The 21,429-nt window shown below is 37.9% G+C and overlaps 1 protein-coding gene across 9 annotated transcripts in view; it reads right to left on the reverse strand.

Annotated features, from left to right (window-relative positions):
* The window catches only part of SORBS2 (sorbin and SH3 domain containing 2), a 176,299-nt gene that overhangs the window by 41,111 nt on the left and 113,759 nt on the right, over positions 1–21,429 (reverse strand). For 2 of the 9 annotated variants that reach the window (XM_048226382.2, XM_044387621.3), the window contains 7 exons: positions 20,874–20,940; positions 19,932–19,976; positions 16,784–16,973; positions 14,710–14,824; positions 8,112–8,270; positions 5,529–5,585; positions 1,033–1,082 (listed from right to left, as the gene is read on the reverse strand). In XM_048226382.2, coding sequence (XP_048082339.1) covers positions 1,033–1,082; positions 5,529–5,585; positions 8,112–8,270; positions 14,710–14,824; positions 16,784–16,973; positions 19,932–19,976; positions 20,874–20,940 — 683 coding nt within the window. Of the gene's footprint in view, positions 1–1,032; positions 1,083–5,528; positions 5,586–7,304; positions 7,389–8,111; positions 8,271–14,709; positions 14,825–16,783; positions 16,974–19,931; positions 19,977–20,873; positions 20,941–21,429 lie in introns of all 9 variants that reach the window. The other 7 variants (XM_048226386.2, XM_048226384.2, XM_044387622.3 and 4 more) reach the window with 4 other exon arrangements.

Consider the following 21,429-nt stretch of genomic DNA (forward strand, 5'->3'; position numbering starts at 1 on the left):
CCTGTCATGTGAGGGTTTGTGTGTCTTTCCAGTGATATTCAGGTCAGATTAGAACTCTAAAATTCAAACATTTTAGGAGCACATATAGATGTAAAAGATATAAAAGGAGGACTTGGAGGAGCATTTTTCTTAGTGACACTGATGTCATTGGATGGCACTCATGAACTCAATTTACAAAGGATCCTATTTATAAAGTTTTTGACTTACATTGACAGAAATCTATGGAGGGGCAAGTTAATGTTATATCAATATTTGTTGTTGATGGTACAATGTGGCTGAGAATTTGTATTACTCACTATTGCTATTGGACTGTGTCTGAATTTCTGCCATGCTATAAAGTAAGTGTGATATTTAAAGCCCACCAACAGAACTTAACTTGGCAGACTCCTAGAACAGTTAGAACTAGTGGTTCCAGGTTTTTCTGGTACAGTTCTAGTTTGTCTTTGCTCCTTGCCAACTGTGTGAACTTCCTAAGTTATGGGACCTAAGTTTAGTTTATTCAGAGATAAAGTGGGGAGGATAGTACTTAACTCATTGTGGTGTCTTAAGAATTGAATATGTTTATGTACTTAAAATGTCTGGTATCTAGGAAGCCCCTATTTATTGGTAGTAACAATGTTTCTGATTTGTGTGGTGAGCATATAATGAAAAAATATGTATAGAACATAATTGAGAAATTTTCTAGTAATTTATACTTTAAAAATATACTATCATAAGTATTATCTAATAATATTGAAAATTAGATTTTATAATTGCCATTTAAAGAAAAGAAAACTGGGTTTAGAGGAGACAGGGAAGGGAAGAATTTCTTGGTAAAGGAATCCAGAATTATTTCACTTAATTTTTATAAATTTTTGAATATGATCATATGAAATGATACAAAAATAAAATAAAACAACTTCATAAAGTATGGTGCTCCAAATAATAATGAGGGATAACATAATCCTCATTATTATTTCACCGAGTAGTCCTATTGAAAAAGAAACCACTGGTATAGAATATTCTGATCGCATGATGTAATGATGTTCTTACCTAGTGGGTCTTTCCAGGCTTCTGTCTATAGAGGACTGATACAAGGAGGCCTGTTAAGATAGAAAAATAGTTCCATGAAAATTTTTACCAAGGCAAAATAAAAATTTAATATTATAAAATGTCTTTCAAAGAGGAAACATGTAACCTGATTTCTATTTTCTTCCTATCTACTTTCTCTTTTGCTATATTACACTGTATTTCTCTAACTCAAATTATCCACAGCCCAAACATTGCCTGGGGGAGAAAAGAAAAGTCATTAACCACTCATTCATGTAGGAAATAGACTGTAAATAGAAATTTTCTGCATAAAGGAATGGTTTGATATTTAAAAAAATATTTGTAATTATCATTCAGCCCTTATACAACATAAACCTTCTTTATAATTTTTTTATCACATTGCCAGATGTTCTCTTTAAAACATAACATTTAAGCAGAACTTGAGACATCTTTCCTCTGTCAACAAAGACATGGCATTTTAATAATACCACAGAATTTGGTTTGAAATGAAACTAAACTGCCTGGTATTTAAATCAGGTGCAGACTGGCATTATTCAGTTAAGTTCAGGGTTGGTTTAAAATAAATGATTAATGAAGCAAAATATAACCTTTTTTTTTTTAAGTGGATTTTTAACATTTTCATGAGAAAATCAACTCTTGGTTTTCCATGGTTGTAGGAATAAAGAAAAATAGAAAATACAAATTGATACATAATTACAAATGCCTGTAGTACACACTATTTTCAGACTCCTCCATTCTGAACAGTACAATGAAATAGATATTAGGCAAAAATATTAGACATGACGTTTTCACTCCCCACGACTATCGCCTGGAATAAATGCTGAAATATCTAAGGCAAGAGAGGATCTGTATTGAGCTCTTGAGTATATGAAATAACACTGGAAAATAAGTGAAAGTAGTTGTGGTGTGATGTCTAGCATGTACAGGGAAATGTATATACAAGTATATATGTGTAATACTACACACACACACACACACATATATATAACATTATATATATAGACTTGGTTTAGGCATATTTGATGATCAGTTATTTATTGCAAACTTTGGTCCAATGAAGAACTGAAATTCTAGTTTAAAAGTGTCCTTTCATATGAAAGTTTAAAAATGTCAGCCAAAAAAAAAAAAAAAGCAGGATTTGACAGATTTTGTCTTAAGTTCCTAACATGTAGAAATATTTTACCAGAGTATTAAAAACTTACTTAGTGGAAATGAAACCACACTTTAAAAACTATTTCTATAACTTTATATTCTACTTATAAATTAGCACCAATTAACCAATTAAAATATTAGTATTCTTTATGTAGATTCTTTATGTAGATCAGTCTGACAAGTCCTCTTATGCATAACTCTAAAATTGGTTCTGTTAATTAATATTTTCATTTAATTCCATCTTACTGAGTGAGAATGGAATCTTGCCCAGAAGCAAACAAAAGCACCTTTCTGCTAGAGAATATCCTCCCTCCTTTTAGACAGAAAAAGCATATTCTAGTATTTGTAATTCCTAGAAAATATTTAGAGTCCTAGGTTCTCAACAGATATAAAATTAGAAGAAAAAGATTCAGTCCACTAATCTGATAAATTTACATACATGATCATTTAGCTTGCTGAACTCTGAATTGGACACTGGGAAGGTGAAAAAAAAGTACTAAATAAGAAGGAAAACAAACAAGTAAATAAAACCAGATAATTATATTCTGATGTAGAAATATTAATTCTATATGTTTGCTGAAGAGCAATATTAAACAGCCTCAGAGCGCTGCTGTTTGTGTGGTTCACAGCATTCGTGGGACACCCAATCACAAACCATTGCTGATATAAAAAATGTCAATTGCAGCACATCCTTAGAGTAATCTCCCTAGAGTGATCAGAAATTTTGAATTGCAAGCTTGGAATGAGCCTAAACAAAATTGTAATGTGGGATAAAACACAGCGTAAGAAGTGAAGGCTCTCCACTGATAAAGTAATTGTGTTTTAGATTTAGGCAAAGAAACTACAATGATTCCTCCTTGTGCTGGTTTCCACAATCCAAAATAAACTGAAACCAATTTTGTGATTTTATGTATAGTCAAAGGAAAAAGTTCAATATTAAATTATAAGGAAATAGTAAAAGATCCAGATAGATGACTAAGAGAAAAACTTTATGATAATTAAATGAATGATACTCATTCTGAAATGGAAATCGTCTCCAAAAAAGAGGTAACCTATTTTACCTATTATGATCTACTGAGTTTATATATTACCATTTTTTAACATACCTAAATGAAGTTCATTTAAAAAAAAGTATTGACACTGAATCACTCCTTCTGCTAAGTGATCATATGATTAAACTTTGCTTAAAAGTCCTGAATTGTTCTTCATTAATGCCAGTTTCTCAGTTTTATGGATTAGAAAGTATGTTGTTCGCGGCATATGCTTGCACTTGATAAAGGGTAGCTAAGGTAACGTGTAATCAATTACAGATTTTACCAGAAATCTTTTACATAAGGATATTGAAGGTAGAATCCAGTACCTCATCAGAATATTTTTTTACACTCTGAAACACCACGATGTGAAATTAATATGCTACAGAATCATACAATATTCCTTTTCAATTCCAAAGAGATAATGGCAAATTAGTTTTACCACCAGCAAAGTGCTATTCTATGTGACTTTTTTGCCAATACCAGCACATATGGAATGCAGAGAGTTAAGTTTCTATATCTTTAGCCCAAGAGTTATAGTGTAGTTTAGGAACTTATGTCACAAAAATAGTTAACAAGGAATAGTATTAAGTAAATAACTTGTTTCTAAAAGATTTGAATTCTAAATACATCTCTTGGACATGCTAAGAAGTGTGGTATAAAGGGAATGGCATGGAAGTGAAGGCTACGAGATCTATGTTTTATTTTTAACTTGCCACCATCTTACCTTGTGATTTTGGACACAGTTTTTAAAAATTGTAGGGCTCTACTTTTCTTGACATAAAAATGAGTGAGTTGGACATGGTGATCTCTAAATTTTCTGTCAGTTCTCAAAGAACCACCTTAAAAACATCCTAGAACTATCTGACCAAAATATCAGAAAAATTTCTGACCAAATTGAATTCCCAAGTAAATTCTTGGGCCCTTGGAATGTTGAAATGATACCTTTTCTTCAGATGTGAAGGTAACATAACATACAGAATAGAATTGCTTGTCGTATTTGATTGTCTTTATGTCATATGCCTGTCTACAATGCACAAGCCTTTAGAAAAGCATTCAATAACCTAGAATGTTCTTGATTACTCTATTTTGCTTTTTATTGAGTATATAAATATTTTGATTACTTCTCGGGGGTGAACATGCCCTCTGATGCATAATTCAGAATTGCAAAGTGAAGCTTCAGGAAGTTGGAGATTTCCTGCTGAGACTGTGCCCATAATTCTAGTTGTCACCACTGTATGTCAAGAGTACTTCCTGAGGCATCGGTGTCTTATTAGTTTTATTTTCTAGTTGTACATATTTAACCAGTTAAGACTTTTTGATGATGATAAGTTATTTATTGTTTTCATATATATTTAGGACCACAGAGAAACTACTGTGTAAAACCAGTTTATGTACTCTGCTCCCATTCTAGCTGCTTTTAAGAATTACCACAGGGAGGCTGATGTTTAGCAAAACTGTCACTTTTGCTTATGTCAACTAGTAAGTCTTAAATCTGCTTTCCAAAATAATTTCATTTTTTCTTTGCAGAAATCAGGATAAAAAGCTTTGACTCTGGATTGTTTCTTCCTTTTTCATACTCTCTTTGACTAAATCAAATACAGTTTGACATTGCCTGGCATAAATTTTTTACCTAGCAGATTGTTGTGAGCATTCTAAAATAGAGATACCAAATGCAATTCATCTCATATGCCAGTTATAATCTATTATAGTGGCTGCCTGGATTATAGCAATGAGAAGGATTAGTAATGTCTGTCAAGGGTGTGGAACTGGGAAATTGTGACATGTGTCCCAGTTGTTTGTCAGCCCTCATCTTGATTTTATCTGATGCTAAAATCCACAAATTGTATTTAGGAAAATGAAAGACTTGCATAAATTTTAAGAATATGTGGGCCATAAACATGTAATTAAGAACCTGTCATTCTGCACCTCCAAGCATGATGATAAAATGACTCTGCATAATATCTGACACAGTCTAATCAAAACAGATGGTTGATATGTGCACTAAGAGTGCTACTTTTGATTTTTAATTGTCACACTCCTGGATACCAGGACTGTGTTGAATAGTTCAATGGAAAGTTATGGCTGGAATGATTCTTCACCTACATTTCAGAAAGAGCCAACAACAACTTTGGAATAATTAATGTCTAAGCAATGATATAACACAATGATTCAAAGATAGATTTTCCAAAATAGCTTAGACACTATGGTGAATTGTTAAAAACACGGATGGTTCAGAATCACAGTAACAGCTGCTAAGAGAGAAATCTGAAAAAGAGAATAATTTGTTTTTACCTCATTGGAAACACCAGAAGAATGATCTTGAACATAGTCCAGAGCCTTTTTAGGAGGCTGGGTGTAGATGGACCACATAAGCAGAAGTGTAGAGACGGAATGGAGGAGAGTCAATGGCAGCAAGGAATGGACATGTGGAAAAGGTGACAACAGTTAGAAATTGAGTGCTGATAGCATCAGACACACATAAAGAGTGCACGAATGGAGCCAAATGGGGGTGGCCTAGGAGGAAGAGTGCAATGTTCATAAATATTCTCAAGCACTGGGCAAAATTACTAGTGATGGGATTAGTATATTTATAAACTCATTGCATCAGATCAAAATGAGCACCCATCGTCTCTAGCCACAAAGGAATGCAAGGTATATTAAAGACACATTAAAGGAGCAGGTGGAGAGCATGCTGGTGAGTTTCCATGTGGGGCTGAAAATGATTATAGAAAAATGCTGATAATTTAGGCTCAAACAGAAATTGGTTTAGTCCCTACAAACCATGTAATTGATAATAACAATACATACAAAATAAAGCTAGAGGATTTTTTTCCCTCTAAAATAAATTGCATTTATGTAAATACTTGTATACAAATTAGGGGGAAAAATGAGAGAAAATGCTTTTCCTAGTAGTTATAGAAATTTGAGGAAAAATTCTTTGGTCTATATTCATTTACAGTCACTTTTGATCCAGTTCAATAAGATAAGGAATCTAACCAAGTGTCCTTTGCATTTTAATGGACGAGACGGACAGCTATAACCACCCAGTATCCAATATATGGTCAGTTTATATGAGTATATAAATCAGTGTCTGATATGGTAAAAGAAAGATTACACTCTTTGATCTTCAACAAAGTTCTGTGCAGTGGAATTGTTCTGTTCTTTAAGAATCTAAAATTCAGAAACATCAGTAAGAGTATAAAAAATATGTAACTGACGCGTATCAAATGTACAGCTATTGGTAGGTAGAGTTCCCAAATGAAACTTTTAATAAAGGAAATTGTTATTTAGGGCTTGAGTTGATTCTTTACCCCAAACAGACTAAGCAATTCTCGTAAGGAGACAAGATGTTTCACTAGCATAAAACTAGAAATCAAGGTCCATAGGATTTCTTTATTTTTCTCTTTCCTTATATCCTTAAGAGTAAATGAGGTATTTTATAGTGGAGTATACCGACATGTATTATTGTGGGAATTGCCCAGAGATTTTTGGTGTGTTCGATAGGCCTGGGTTTAACTTCTGACTCTACCACTTACTATCCTGTGCAAACTACTTAACCTCTCTGGTCTCTGGTTTCTTCTTATTGGAGGCATCTCCAGAGAACTCACTGAGATGATGAGTTCAGAACCCTGCGCTCGCCAGTGCTTGGTAGTTCTTCAGCAAATGGGAGCTATAATAATAGTAATTATTATTATAAATGTCACGTTACTTCTCCCGATTGAACTAGACCAAAATGGACTGTAAACAACTATAAATCTTCTATAAACCTCTAACAATCATCTGAATATTCTAGGACAGAAACTATCTCAAGATCATTTTGAATTTGTTTAGATACCATCATCCTAATGCATGATGCGTGGTAAAGGAAAAGTACATAGGAAGTGTCTGAGCAGGTTTAACCATTTGGTACGGAAGTAGATGTGGGCTCAGCTGTACCCAGTTTGTCTATACAGTATACATTCAGCTTTTGTTCTGTAAAGGACACCTAGCTCTTCTGATAAAGGTATGTTTCATAAATCAAACAACATTCTCCTAATTTTCTTAAATTAATAGTCTAGCCTCACTTACCGGGCGTCCAAACTCCAGTTCTGAAAAGAATTTATACCAGGGCTCATTTTCTAACTCTATGTCATCTGGATTTATGCGATCAGTCTGGAGCAGATGTGAAGGAAAAGGGAAGGAAAAGGCACACTGAGCTGAGTGAGGGAAACGCCGTGTGGTATGAAAAACACGCACGCGCATTCGCACGCAAACATGCACCAACTCTCATCCAACAAATCTCAGCAGGAGAGAACAAAGGACGTAAAGTAAAATGAGTAAAATTAGGACATGAAGATGAGCTTCCATGGCATCACCTAGGCCCCTAGTCACTCTCTCTGCCTACCTCTGTCTTCTTTTTTGAGTTTGCCCCTTAGCTTTGATGCAGAAACTATGAAAAACTCTGCGAGAGCCAGAGCGAGCATGGATAGCACACCAGAAATAGGCTAAAGTTAGCCCATTAAAGTTAAAATAGACTCAACTTAGTCACTAAGTAGCTCATCTGGGTGAGTCACTCCACCGCCCCTGCCCTCATTGATCCCAGCATGTAAGGCTGCATTCTGCAGACAGTTGGCTTGGGTGCAGATATATGGAGAGCCTGGCGGAGAGGGGGAGGGAGAAGGTGGGAAGAGAGGTCGGGGGAGGAGTGAGAGGTGCTGGGAGGCTATTAGGGGTCAATTGGCATGAAGAACCTGGGGTCTAGTTGAGAAAGAAAGGGGCAGCAAGGGGCGGGGGTGAGTAGCTAGACTCTGATTTTCCCCTTAGCCTCTGGAGAGCAAGGGCTACCCCCAAGTTTCCCAAAGGGCATTAGAAAAGGTAATGAAGGAAGGAGCTCACCCAGGTGGGGGAAAGACCCGGGGTGCACGGGCTTGGTATGGGGAGGCCAGTCCTGGGCGGAGGGGAGGGGCTACCGGTTACTTCTCCATACGGTGAAACAGAAAGAGGCTTCCCGCCAGGTTCCCTTGGAGCAGGTGTCGGAGTTGTTGGGAGAGGGGGCTGTAAGAAAGAGGGGTGAAGGAAACACTGATTCATTAGATGGAAGTTCTCCATGGAACGAAGAGGACACCAGTTAGCAGGAGGAAATGTTTCAGAAAAGTAAGGTATCCCTGGGGAGACACAATAACTTAGGAATGGTCTGGACCCCTGAAAAGATGTGAAGACAAGGAGCCTCCCAGAAAGTGAGGAGTGATCACATTTTATGAGCTACCACCCCAAAAATCACCTTCTACCTGTCTACCTTCAGCTGGAGAAGGGGATTTGGAGGGGATTGGGGTCTCACACTACTGTAGCTGGCTTAGTGTGGGGAGAGGGTGAGCAAGAGAATCCCACTCTGGTTTTGTAGACACTGTAATTCAGAGAAAAAGCCAATTTTTGTAGTTGAGTTGCTCCCCCCCCCCCCGGTGGTTTCTGAATATTGTATTTAAGATAGAAAAATGAGGAGTGTTAATATAAACAACTTGAAAAATACATACAATTTCTTTCGTAATGGAAAAAAACAGACAGGGAGCATTTACTTTACCCAACAATATCCTGAATGCTTTTACATGATACGCGCCTGATGAGACTGATTCAGCCTTTTTGAATTCCCATTTTGTTAATAGAATACAGTCTGTATGCAATAATCAATTATATCCAGAGTATTTTTAGAGATGAGCTTTTTATTTCAATATTTTATAATAGGAGATTATAATGGTAGCTACAGACAGTGATAGGAAAATTTGAGGCATCATAACAAAATAGTGAAAGGGCCTAAGTTATCCAAAATATGTGGTGATCATAATGGTAAAGAGCGTGTAGTAACTCTGGGGAGTGTTCATGGCGGGATGGTGGGTGATGAAAGCTGAATGTGACCATGTGCTTGTACAGGCTTTAAATGATATCACAAAGCCTGTGTCTGGATGAGCATAGGAAGAAAACACACACGTGTACACCCCCCCCCCCCAATGGCATGCTGGTATCGAGATTGCTCTTTTCCTTCTTTTAAACTATTATTTTGCTTTACTATTATAATGTTGTGGAGAATATCCTGTAATTACTACAGGAAATGTTGCAGAAAACTTGATTCAATTTACAATTTATTCAATAGTATAAAAGTACTAATTGAGATTTTGGTCTTACCAAAAAGTTGTTTTTCTCCAGTTATCATTTAGATGATGGCGGTAGGATATGAATATTTTATGGAATAGTTCTACTGGAGCTGAGTTTTAGGGTAATCGCATTAGAGAGAATTTTCTCTTTTTTTCTTTTTAAATTTTTAAATTTATTTATTTGAGAGAGAGAGAACATGAGCGGAGTGGGGCAGGGCAGGGAGGGCCAGAGGGAGAAACAGACTCCCAGCTGAACAGGGAGCCCGATGCACGCTCAATCCCAGACCTTAGCTCATGACCTGAGCCAAAGGCAGCCGCTTAACTGACTGACACACCCAGGCACCCTGACATTAGAGAGAATTTTCTGGTAGTTTTTGTTCTGTCTATAGAGGCCTAGTACTTCATCCACAAGAAAAAGAATCTTTGGTTCTTTCAAATCTCATTGTTTTTGATATTATATACCTAATAATATTACTAATTCGTGATTTTATAATTCTGCTTTCCCATATAGTATTCTGTTTTTAAAGGGAGATAGAAATTTCTTAGAGGAAACAAATTTGTTTAAAAAATATTTTGAACAGCAGAGGGCAGCAAATTTACTAAACAAATAAGTATATTTACCAGCGGTTACAACTTCACTTTGACTTCCACCTTAAGAAAATATATAACAAACAGATACATGAAATCCTGATGTATAGAAATATATTTCTATGATAGAATGCAGAAAAGAATATCTACCATCCTGCACCATAACTTAGAATGATAGTTTTTCATGAATTGTGATTGTAGATTAAAAATTTAATTTATAGTCTCAGTGGGCCACTATCTAGAATCCATGCCAATAGAGATTGGCAGAGAGGATGCCCCAAACAATGATCTTTGGTAATTATCTATAACTTTGGAACTTAATGAAAGGCATACATTTGAGGACAGCCTTTATGGTAAAGAAATACAAGCGGCAGAACTAGAATTTTCTTTTCACTGTGCTTTACCTATTGAATCCCTTTAGTTATGCAACAATGATATGTATTACGTAGCAATCTAGAGCCACTGCTAAGGTACACAGAAGCCTCACAAAAGTCAGTAATACATATACACAGGGTCAGCCAACAGACATACATACACACTCATAATCTCACTAAATCAGCACTTTCCGTGCAGAACTTGAAAGTTCCTTCGAGTTGTTTGACACCAATGTGAACACTCCGAAACTCACTTAGGAAGCATGATTACACGTTACTCTAATTGCTCATAAAAAAACAAAAAAGCAGATGCACTGTTGCACATTTTTTCTAATCTTTTTTGTTCTCTTCTCATTTTGAAAAACCCAGCAAATCCGTGCTGAAAACAAATGTGTATCAGTGCAAGAGGAGGTGTTTGAGAAAAGCTAACACTACAAATGAGACAGGATTCTTATTTAAAGGCAACCAAGGGTGAACCATTTTTAAAGTTTTTATGTTTTCTACAATTTTAAAGCATATAGTTGCTTTTGAGGTTAGAGAAATTCTACTATTCTCAGTATTCTCATCGCAGGCATGTAATTTCTATATGTTGTTCCAAAGAGAAGTGCCAACGTAACTTAGTTCTTTAAAATTTATGCTCATTAGAGTTTAAAGCTTTAATGGTATTTGCTACTATGTTTTATATTTATAGTGGTTCTGCAATAAATGATATACATATTGTCAGCTGGGTTCAAGCCACCAGATGAGACTTCCCAAATTTTTATACGTTAAGCTTTGATGCTCTTCATTGATAAAGAAGTGTAAGTTCATTGTGGGTTTCAATTGCATTTCAACTCTGCACTGTGCTTTCGATGATTCTTTCTTTCTGCTTTTATCATTATGTGCTATGTTTTAGTTATTGTAGAGAAAGTAATGTCTTCATATTATTTTCATTTTTTCATATGTAGAGAGGTCCTGAGTAAGTGCTTAATTTAATTTAATTTAATGTAATTTAATTGTGGCTCACCTATAAATATATCCAATCCAGATGGGATGTAAAGTTATTATTAATATAATCTCAGCAGAGAGTTTGTATGATTGCCTCATGGCCTACATGGTGGCTCAAGTCCGTTAAAGATAAATTCTTGGTAATTGCAAAGTACTTTTGTAGATCAAACATTAGACCCCTTTAATCAGTGTTTTCAAATTTATAGTCAAATAAACATCTACATGCTTCAAAAAATTGCATTGACCTTTACTTCCCTGCTAAAACCATGAACACTTATTCCATTGATTCCTAAGGAAGAAGGGGATCCCTTTGGCCAGAGTCTGGGGAAGGACATTTATTCGAGCAGTATGGCCTCCTCTGTCCACTGTGTACTCCAGGAAATCAGGGAATTAGTGAACCATAGTTACCATTGTGCGTGCTGTGATGGAGACCCACTGTGCCTTTCGTTGCTAGGAGTGTATAGACTCCACCGAGGAGGCACAAAACAGGGATTCAGCCTCACCAATTTTACCTACTAACTGCAAGGGTAAAACCTATATTCATTCATTCACTTATTCGTTCAACAACTATTCACTGAACACCTGCCATGTGCCAGGCATTGTGCTGGGTGCTGGAGACACAACAGGTGTGCTAGACATGGTCTCTGCCTTGCAGGTGCTTTAATGAGGGACACAGACAAGTAAACAGGCCATTAGAATTCAGCATGTGAGGAGGAAATGCCACATGCTGTAGGCACACAACAGGAGAGCTTTGCGCCCGGGGTGGAGGCATCAGCCATGATGTCCTGAAAACAGACAAGGCTGCACTTGAGATGGGAAGGAGAGAGAGCTTTCCCAGCAGATGAACGGCCTGTGCACAAGTCCAGGTAGGCAGGCATTGAAGGCTGTCTGTCTACCTGGAATATGGTGGGTTGGCAGGAAGGGCAGGAAGAGACGTGAGGCTGGAAAGGTCAGCGGGGGCCAGATCACAAGGTTTTTTGGAAATTACATGAAAAAATTTGGATTTTGCTTTAAGGATACTTGAGGAGCATTAGGGAGACTAATTGGGTGGCTGTCCCCGTCATGCAGGCAATGGACACACTGTGGGCCAGAAGACTGGAGTGGCAGGGGTAGGACTTTGAGATCTTTGGGAGAGAGGGGATCCAGGGTGACACTTGGGAAGACTGGGCAGATGATGGGGTCATCTAGGAATTCAAAAGAGCAACAGAAAATTACCGAGAGATTGTGTGTTATTTACAAAAACTAAATAGGAAAAGAGCAAAGGAATGCTCATAAACCATCTCGGAGTAAAAAGACAGGAGAGCGCATTCCGTTGAAATCCCTAAGTTGTGTTCATTTGCTGTTATGTCACTATCATTTAGCAAATCTGCTCTTCATCCTCTATGTCTTGTGGGTTGAAGATGCTCCAGAATCGTATGGAAGCTACAGCAGTAGATAGCCAGCCAGTCTCCGTGATATCACCGTGCACTTAGCCTTTTGTCTTTTTTCTGATTTAGGGAGGCAGTGAGAATGAATTCACGATTGATGACAAGAAAAAAAGATAATAGCCTAGTCCTAGAATAAAAAAGCCTGGCCAAAATGAAATAGATGACTAGCCCAAATCCTTTTGCATAACACTGGCCCCCCGCAAAATTGTTTAGGAGGAATAAAATGCTGGTTCTTTCTATTTCTCCATAAGATACCCATTCTCATTTCCTTCCAAGCTTCTTGGTTCCTTCCACTTCTTCTTCCCTGTGGCTGCAGAGCCCATCCCTACCCAAATCTCCAGCAATGCAAATGCTCCCAGAACTTTCTTTTCTTCTTAGAATACAGGTCTAGCTTTGCATACTCATCGAAAGAAAGACTCAAAGTTCCTCAGGGTAGAGACTGCATCTTGCTCACTACTGTGTCCCAGCATCCAATATAATGTCTGGCACATCGTTGATGCTCAATAACTGTTGCTGAAGGAGTAAATAATAGAAACATCCTGGCGAGGAAGCTTCTAAGATCAATCCTATTTCCCGAGACCACAGCTACTAGAGCGTTCAGTACAGTCACAGTGTTCTTATAAATTGTTAGAAAGATCATCAATGATCATTTTGTTATTTACATTTAAATCTGAGTGTCATTATTTTGCATAGTTATTTTGCTACTTTCACTTGTATGCAATGGTAACATGGTTCACTCAATTATCAGACTAGAAATTTCAAAGTATCATGATATTCAATCGTACAAGTGAGTAAATGGGTTCTAAGTTTGCACTAAGCCTGCAAACCAGTGGTGTTCCATTTTTTTTTTTTCTTTCAGTTTTTCTGGTGAAGTTCTGTTACTCTAAAAGATAGGAGTTACTTGAAGAAAGGCAAAGAAGGCTTACATAAATATTATGTATGAATTATGTGATTGTAAGGTTTTTGAACATGTTTCTCAAGAACATAACCATAAATACAGGCTTTCAAAAACTAAATCAAGGGCGTTCATGTTGGGTGTGGTAAGGCAAAGGTTTCCAATCAAATTTGAGGGCTGGCCTTGCATTATATATAATAATATGCTTTCTTGGATACCCTTAAAGGAGTGAACAAAGAAAACTCTTTTTCTTGTTCACTGACAGCACCCAAAATTCTTTTAAGACAATAAGGAATGTAAATTATAAATGGATCTCTAGAAGCAGGTTTTGATAGAGATGCAAAGGAATTATATTTTCAAAGAGGGCACTGATCTAGGAGGGAAAGCAAAGGACTCAGGAGAACTGGGAAATAAAAACCAAGAAGGCCAAGGAATAACCGATTTGATAAATTGCACTTAGAAGAGGCAAGTGGTTATTTTCATGTTTATATATCTTTTTGTTTGCATATTTGAAATAGCTAGAAAAAAATTTTGCAAAGTTAAATATAATCTTGATCCATTAGATTGACAATCAGGAAGCTTGAGGCTTGGTAACCTGAGAGAGATTTAATAAGAATCAATTAAAACAACTTGTTTTTTAAAAGAAAGGCATTTGGGAAATTTCCCCTTAATCCAAAGAAATATTAAGCAACCGATATGGAAGAGATGGGACTGTGTGGGCCCATTTGTATCAGAGAGACTAATGAATGATTTTTCTCATTAGCAATGTAGACTAGCAGTTAAGTATTGCATTTATGACTTTTTAAGAAATTAAGCACAGAGCTGTGGTTAGGCACATCTATAGTTACATGCAAATGGGTCCCATATTTGGTTGGTAGGGACAATATATTAGAGAGTGTATCTTCAGTTCTCAGACAAGATACACGAATCATGATACAAAATCAACTTGATTTCTAAATACTGCCAAATCCATTAATTACGTTTGCGACAAAAATTGCTAAATGATACAAAATTCAGGTCTGCCTGGGAACCCAGAAACCTAGAGAACTGGCATTCTGTTTAGTGACAAGTGCTTACTGGTCTTTCATGCTGGAGAATGGATGACTTCCCAGGTTCATATTCAAAAATACTCCTTGGCTCAGAACGAAATTTTCTTGTGTCCACTTTCCTATCTGGAGGATCCCAGTCATGCCTAGAAATAAACAATGATAGAAAATAACTCTATATGCTTCAAGCAGTACTATAAAACCACTTGCTATCTGTTTACAAAGTTACTTTTAGTACAGATTTTTAAAAGTATCTCAGGATAAAAAGTTAATCTGCAAAAAATACCACATTTATATGTTGTTTTACATAACGATTTAAAGAAATACCTAATGATTTACATAAATGATTTAAAGAAAGCCATTCTTTTATTTCATATTATATTTTCCTCTAATTCTTCTCATACACGGTCCTGCTGGCTCAATAACTCACACAAAGGGTTTATAGCTATGCACGCAGCCAGTGCTCTGCTTGTCGGCCCTTGGGATGGTACACAAATCACAGCTGTGTGTATTTGTGTGCAGAGTAAATGGCGGTGATGCTCTATCGAGTCATGTGAGTTGAGCTCACCACTCTGTGACCTGGCATCCTTGATCCAAAGTGACAAGGAGTAATGAGCACACCATGCTTGATCTTATTTATTCTGCAAGTGGTGTCACAGTTTGGGAAAAGTACAAAAGTGTCACTTGGCCTGCCATCCATAGTAGCAAGCTGTGTGGCAGGGGAGAGCCTCCTTTGGTACTACCCTTGAAAAACCAGAGTCAGACAGCCATCCTCTTGCATAAGAGACCTTGGAAGCAGCTCTTTTTCCTGAACTAATTTCCTTCAAAGGGCGGTCAGCAAAGAACTTTGAAAGTAAAGCTTTTCTAGGTAGCCAGGGCGAAAGAAGGCTTCCTTTGAGACAATGTATATGGAAGCCATCTAGAAATTTTTAAGAGATTATCGTATTTCTTAATGAGATATTTATTTCTACTAAACATAGGACAAATAGTACATTTAAATGAGTTAATTTTCATTCTTTTTTAATAGCAGAGATGCCATTTTGTGTCTAGACAATTATTTCTCAAATTTAAGGCATTGTACTTGTAACCATGTAGTTTATCATGAGGAGATTGAAGTGAGGATCCCTGCACACATGACATGGTGTGTGTTCTATTTCGTGGTCTCTTGGGTCCTCTATGATCATCGGTTACTCTTAGTGGTACAGTGGGGCAAATATATTATTTATGGGTTGGATATGATAGGTGGATGCTTAATAATTAGTATTAATGCTGAATAATTCTTATATTGTTATGATTCACATGAGCTGCAGCTTTAGTCAGAGCTGAGTTTGAATCCTGGCTTGGACATGTGAGCTGTATGAGCGGAGCAATTTACCTTAATTTTCTAAACCACAGTTTCTTTCTCTCTAAAACAGATTTAAAATAGAAACATCTCATTGGGTCATTTTCAGAATTAAATGACGTGATAGAGGGAAAGTACTTAGCATAGCACTTGGCTCATAGTGAGCTCTCAATAAAGGTTACCTATAAGGATTATTAGTCATAATCCTAATAAAAAATTGTACTGTAGAAGTGTGTATAAATTTTTATTTTTGTGTGAATAGTTTCTACAAAAATTTCAGTGGGGAAATGAAAATTAGTATCATCTTGAAAAGCTGGTAGAAATGAGTCACAGATAGACACTTACTAACTAATGCCTTATTTATTATTTATGAATAACCTTGCCTGCTTTCAAAAAGAGACTGTTGTGTACCAGAGGGGAAAGTGTAAATCATTAATAGACCTAACATTTCAAATCTGAGGAAAATGAAAATTAACTGCTGAGCCTCTGACATGCAATGTCAAAGGAAGTGTGTGTCAATTATTTCTGTTTATTTGTCTTCTTGTATGCATTTGTTGATCAAAAAGACTGTGCTCGTGTTACTTTAAGCCTAGGTAATTATGATATTATGAATCAAGATTGTCTGCCACCGTCTCAATAGAGGAGGTCAACACGGCGCATGCGCTGACTAAGGTTATGCGGTGCTGAGTCTTCTACTAAATGTCAAATGGTCTTACTTTTATCCTCAACTAAATAGAGGCCACTTTGGGGGGAAATGCCTTACTTTTCTGTTGAAGATCGATCTCTCGGTCGAAGTGGTGGGACTGGAGGAGGCACGTGTGGGGGAGGGACAGGGGAGGAGGCGTCCTTAAAGACGTCGGTGCCGTTGTCCGAGTGGCTTTTGGAGAGGGGTCTGTAGGTCTGGGTCTTTGCAGCAGGATGTGACTGAGCGCTGTAAGGTGAGTTGTACAGTCCTATCACGAAACACAACACAACACAACAAACAAGCACATAACATTTTAAAAGCACATTAAATTATTTATACCCCACAAAATATCCGGTGATTTTACCAGAATGTTTATCAGTAAGCGAATTCATGACGCATGCATTGGGCAGTATTTCTTAATCGATTTATGACTTATTAATTTATGAATCATTATTAATGTATTAATTTGTTATTGATATATTCTGTACACAAGGACTGATGATAGTAAATCTTCAACAATCATTTTGAAATTAGTAATGATTCAGACTGGCATTAGGAATAAACTTACAGGAATTCGGCAAATTTTCTCCTGGATAATATAAACTAATAACATAGTTTTCAGAGGGAGATTAAAAATAGTTCACAGAATCTTACCAAATATCGTCTATTACTTTAAAAGCTCTGATTTACATAATGATAATTGACATGTTAATTGCAGTCTAACAAAATATTGAGCAAGTTGTAGATGTGCTGTATATACGCCTTAGCAAGGCTTAAGGACACAAAAATCCTCTGTAAGCTTGTAGTGTATCTGGGGAAATGAGACACGGATAGAATTGTGATTGAAAATAATTGGGGGACGCCTGGGTGGCTCAACCGGTTAAGTGGCTGCCTTCCACTCAGGTCACGATCTCGTGAGGTCCTGGGATCGAGTCCCGCAAGGGGCTCCCTCCTCGTTGGGGAGTCTGCTTCTCCCTCTCCCTCTGCCTGCCTCTCCCCCTGCTTGTGCTCTCTCTCTCTCATTAAAAAAAATTTGGCAACATGATAAAGGTGAAATGAGGAAAATGCATATTAGGAATTACAGATTTTAGAAGATGGTGGATTGGTCAGAGGAGATGTTATGGAAGCCACGGCACTGGGGTGAGCTCTAGAGGATTGGTTTGTGTGGCTGGGTGGGAGAAGTGGGCAGCAGAGATGGCTTAGGGAAAAAAGCCAAAAAGAGGTAGGAAGGACAAGACAGAGCACAGCGGGATGCAGGGTTTGTAGAGAGGGGAGAGGCTGGCTGCAATTGTTTGGTCTACCAAGACAACTGCGAAACTATCTTGAAAGGGCTCTGCAAGGTTATATGTAACTACTGTCCATTTACTAATTACTAATGGATACAGAATTTCAATAGTACAAATCATTATAAAAATTCTGAATTTCCTGCCACTTCAGTCTTTTGAATTAAGTTAATTTTCATTCATCTGTTTCTCCCGAAGGTCCATACAGATGAAAAGACAATGTCTGGGGGTGCTTGGGTGGCTCAGTGGGTTAAGCACCTGACTCTTGATTTCAGCTCAGGTCATGATCTCAGGGTCGTGGGATGGAGCCCTGAGTTGGGGCTCCGTGCTCAGCAGGGGAGTCTGCTTGAGGTTCTCTCTCTCTTTCCCTTTCCCCTCCAAGCCGGTGCTGTCCCTCCCTCTCTCTCTAAAATAGATAAATCTTTAAAAAAAAGAAAAAAGAAAAAGAAAAGACAGTGTCTGCACTTACTGTTTTGCCTGGATTCTACAATCAGACTTCAACTTTACAGCTCGTTAAAAACAAAACAGTCCCCAAATGGAGTCACTTACGAATACTGAGCCCCACGTCATGAAATGGAGACTTAATTACAGTTTTGGCTCTGCTAGAAATGGAATCTTAAACCAGACAATCAGGAATCGCCTGACCAGCACTAGTGAGGTCACCTGCCATCCCCTAAAGGAAAAGTAACCTTGCAATCACCTACCCACATTTTTTTTTTTTTTTTTTTTTTTTTTTTTTGCTGGTATAACTTCCTTGTTTGGCTCCCACCTGCCTACAAAAGTCTTTCATTTCGTACAGCTCCTCAGAGCTCCTTTCTATCTGCTAGAGTGGATGCTGCCAGGTTCATGAATCATTGAATAAAGCCAATAATATCTTTAAAATTTACTTGGCTGAATTTTGTTTTTGTTTTTGTTTTTAACTAGCTAAACCCAGGAGGTGAGTCTGGAGTATCTGTGGCTAGGAATACAAGTCGAGGGAAACACTTTTCTCCGCTTCCTGCTATCACCTGGAAGAGGGAGGACCAAAGCCTCAGAGGTCTTGCAGCCGGTTAACTGGTTAACCTTGTTCTGCCAGGTTTTTCTTCTCCATTTGTCTTTGGAGACAAGTTAGCAGAATCCCCAACAGTTAAAGGGCCTGAGTGCTGGCCTTCAGGCATCAAGGAGGGGAGAATCTTCTGCAGTTCTAAGGAAGGGGACCCCTACTTGAGGTGAGGTCGCCATTGAGGGGGAGGTGAGCAGTCTGAGCCTCGGAAAGGAAAAACAGTCTCCAGCTGGGGCTGAGCGGCAACAGGAGGCCCTATATGGGATCCCCTAATGTGACATTTAGGAGAAAGGGAAGCATTCTGTAGGGGTCCTTCACTCCAGCCTGCAACCACATCACACGATACCAACGCACTCAAATACAAGGAGAAATGCCCAGAATTGCAGTCGTGTCTTAGGACTGTTGCCAACCCTGGGTCAGGAAAGTGGCCCAGCAGAGTGGGATTTTAAAAACTCCTTCAGTGAATGGTTGCATTTTGGGAGCACAAGCACGGACAAAGTCACAGAATACTTTGCCGGACTTGTTTTTTGTGAAGCGTATCTGAAAGATCTTACGCAATTGTGATCACTCTCGCTGCTGATAAAAGGAGATCTTTATCTGACTTTGTACCCTAGTTACAGTGTGTTCTTTCACGCTGTCCTTCAGACTTGGGTTAAACATTCCTGAAGCCAAGAATCAAATGACAGTGAGAATGAATGAGAGAAAACAGTATTAGTTCTCATTTCCATGAGAAAAGATCGATCCTTTGGTCATGCACACTTTGAGAAAAGGAAAACAGCATCCTCTTGATTGTATGAACTGAAAACATGCGACTCAAACAGGGGTAAAAATGTAACCGTGAAGCGCCTCCAAGCATTGCCGAGCATACAGTATTCACCGCGAGCAAGGAAACCCATCCTACCTGCATTATATGTATAAGGAGTGTTATACATGTCTGTGTCATCATCTAGAAAATGAAACATAAATATTATGGTAATACAGATTCGGTCATCATATCATAATAAGACAGTAGAACTTCAGAGAAACAACAAACAAAAAATTTGGTAGAAAACCAATGCATTGGGCGCCTGGGTGGCTCAGTTGGTTAAGCATCTGTCTTTGGCTCAGGTCATGATGCTGGGGTCCTGGGCTCAGCAGGCAGCCTGCTTTTCCCTCTGCCCCTCCCCCTGCTCCTGCTCTCCCTGGCTGGCTCTCTCTCTGTCAAATAAATAAATAAATCTTAAAAAAAAAAAAAAAAGAAAGAAAGAAAACCAGTGTATTTTGCCTAGTTCATAATACCATTTAAAATTTTTTTTCTGATGTTGTTTTGTTGCTGGGCTTTTGCAGTTTGTCCTCACTTGTCTGTAACCTATTTGCTCGGCCCTCTCCCCAGCATACAAGGTCAATGCCTTTTCCTCACTTCTTTAGGCAGCCTTCTCTTCCGAATCGTGAATTTCCTCGGGGAAGTGCTTTGAAGATCTCTCGTCAACCTTGTGAGACCCACCTCTGCTCACTCTCTCCATAAGCAGCTGACATGTGTGGGCAGAGGAACATAGAGTCTGTTTAAGCACACACCCCACCAGGGCTCTCTGCATCAGCTTCTGGACAGGGAAGGGGGGAGGGAGCAGAGCACCTGGCAGCCCTCCAAGGGTCACCTAATAAGAGGCTTCTTGGCAGCCCAGGAGTGAGGCAGGAGCACAGGTGTCTGTGATTTGAGGGTGATAGAGGCGAACAGAAGAGAAAGAGGGAGGGCCACAGTGCTGCTAGGCTCTCAACAGTTAGTGTAAACCAGAACTATACAGCAGTCTGCACACACATCCTTCAGCCAGGAGAATCTGATCAGAAAACAGAGTCACATACGTACCCGGCTTGTGCACCATGTGAATTTGCTTAAACATTGTCTTGTACCAGTCCTTTGGTCTGTCGACTGTCTATAAAAGAGAATGTCCAGGAGTTAAAAAACTGGTTCCAAATCAACAGTGTTCCTCAATGTTCTTCTTTCTATATTGTATCTTTTCTCGTAGCAGCTTTTGGTTCTGGGATTAAAAACAAAATCTATTTCATGATGAAAGTACCAGCAACTTATCAGAGTTATGCCTGCAGTTTGTAAATGTGTTACCCCTTGTTTGAGCTGAGGCTGAATTGGAACATTATATGCTATGGTTTTAATTTTTGCAAATCATCCTGTCCCCAGCACTAGATAGTTGATACTTGCACAAACATTTATATAAAATTCATGGAATAACAGTTGTGGTGTTGTAATGATTTGCTTAACTCCTTTTGGTGATAATTATCATTATCCTTAAAAACATTTTAATGAGTGTTCTGTTCAAAACATTATTTTTAGAATTAACTAGGGGATATTTTTTACTTTTAAACTGTATTCCAATAAGCTTAAACTTAGAGAAATAAAAATATGA

Source organism: Ursus arctos, unplaced genomic scaffold, assembly GCF_023065955.2.
Source record: "Ursus arctos isolate Adak ecotype North America unplaced genomic scaffold, UrsArc2.0 scaffold_27, whole genome shotgun sequence".
Classification (NCBI taxonomy): Eukaryota; Metazoa; Chordata; class Mammalia; order Carnivora; family Ursidae; genus Ursus; species Ursus arctos.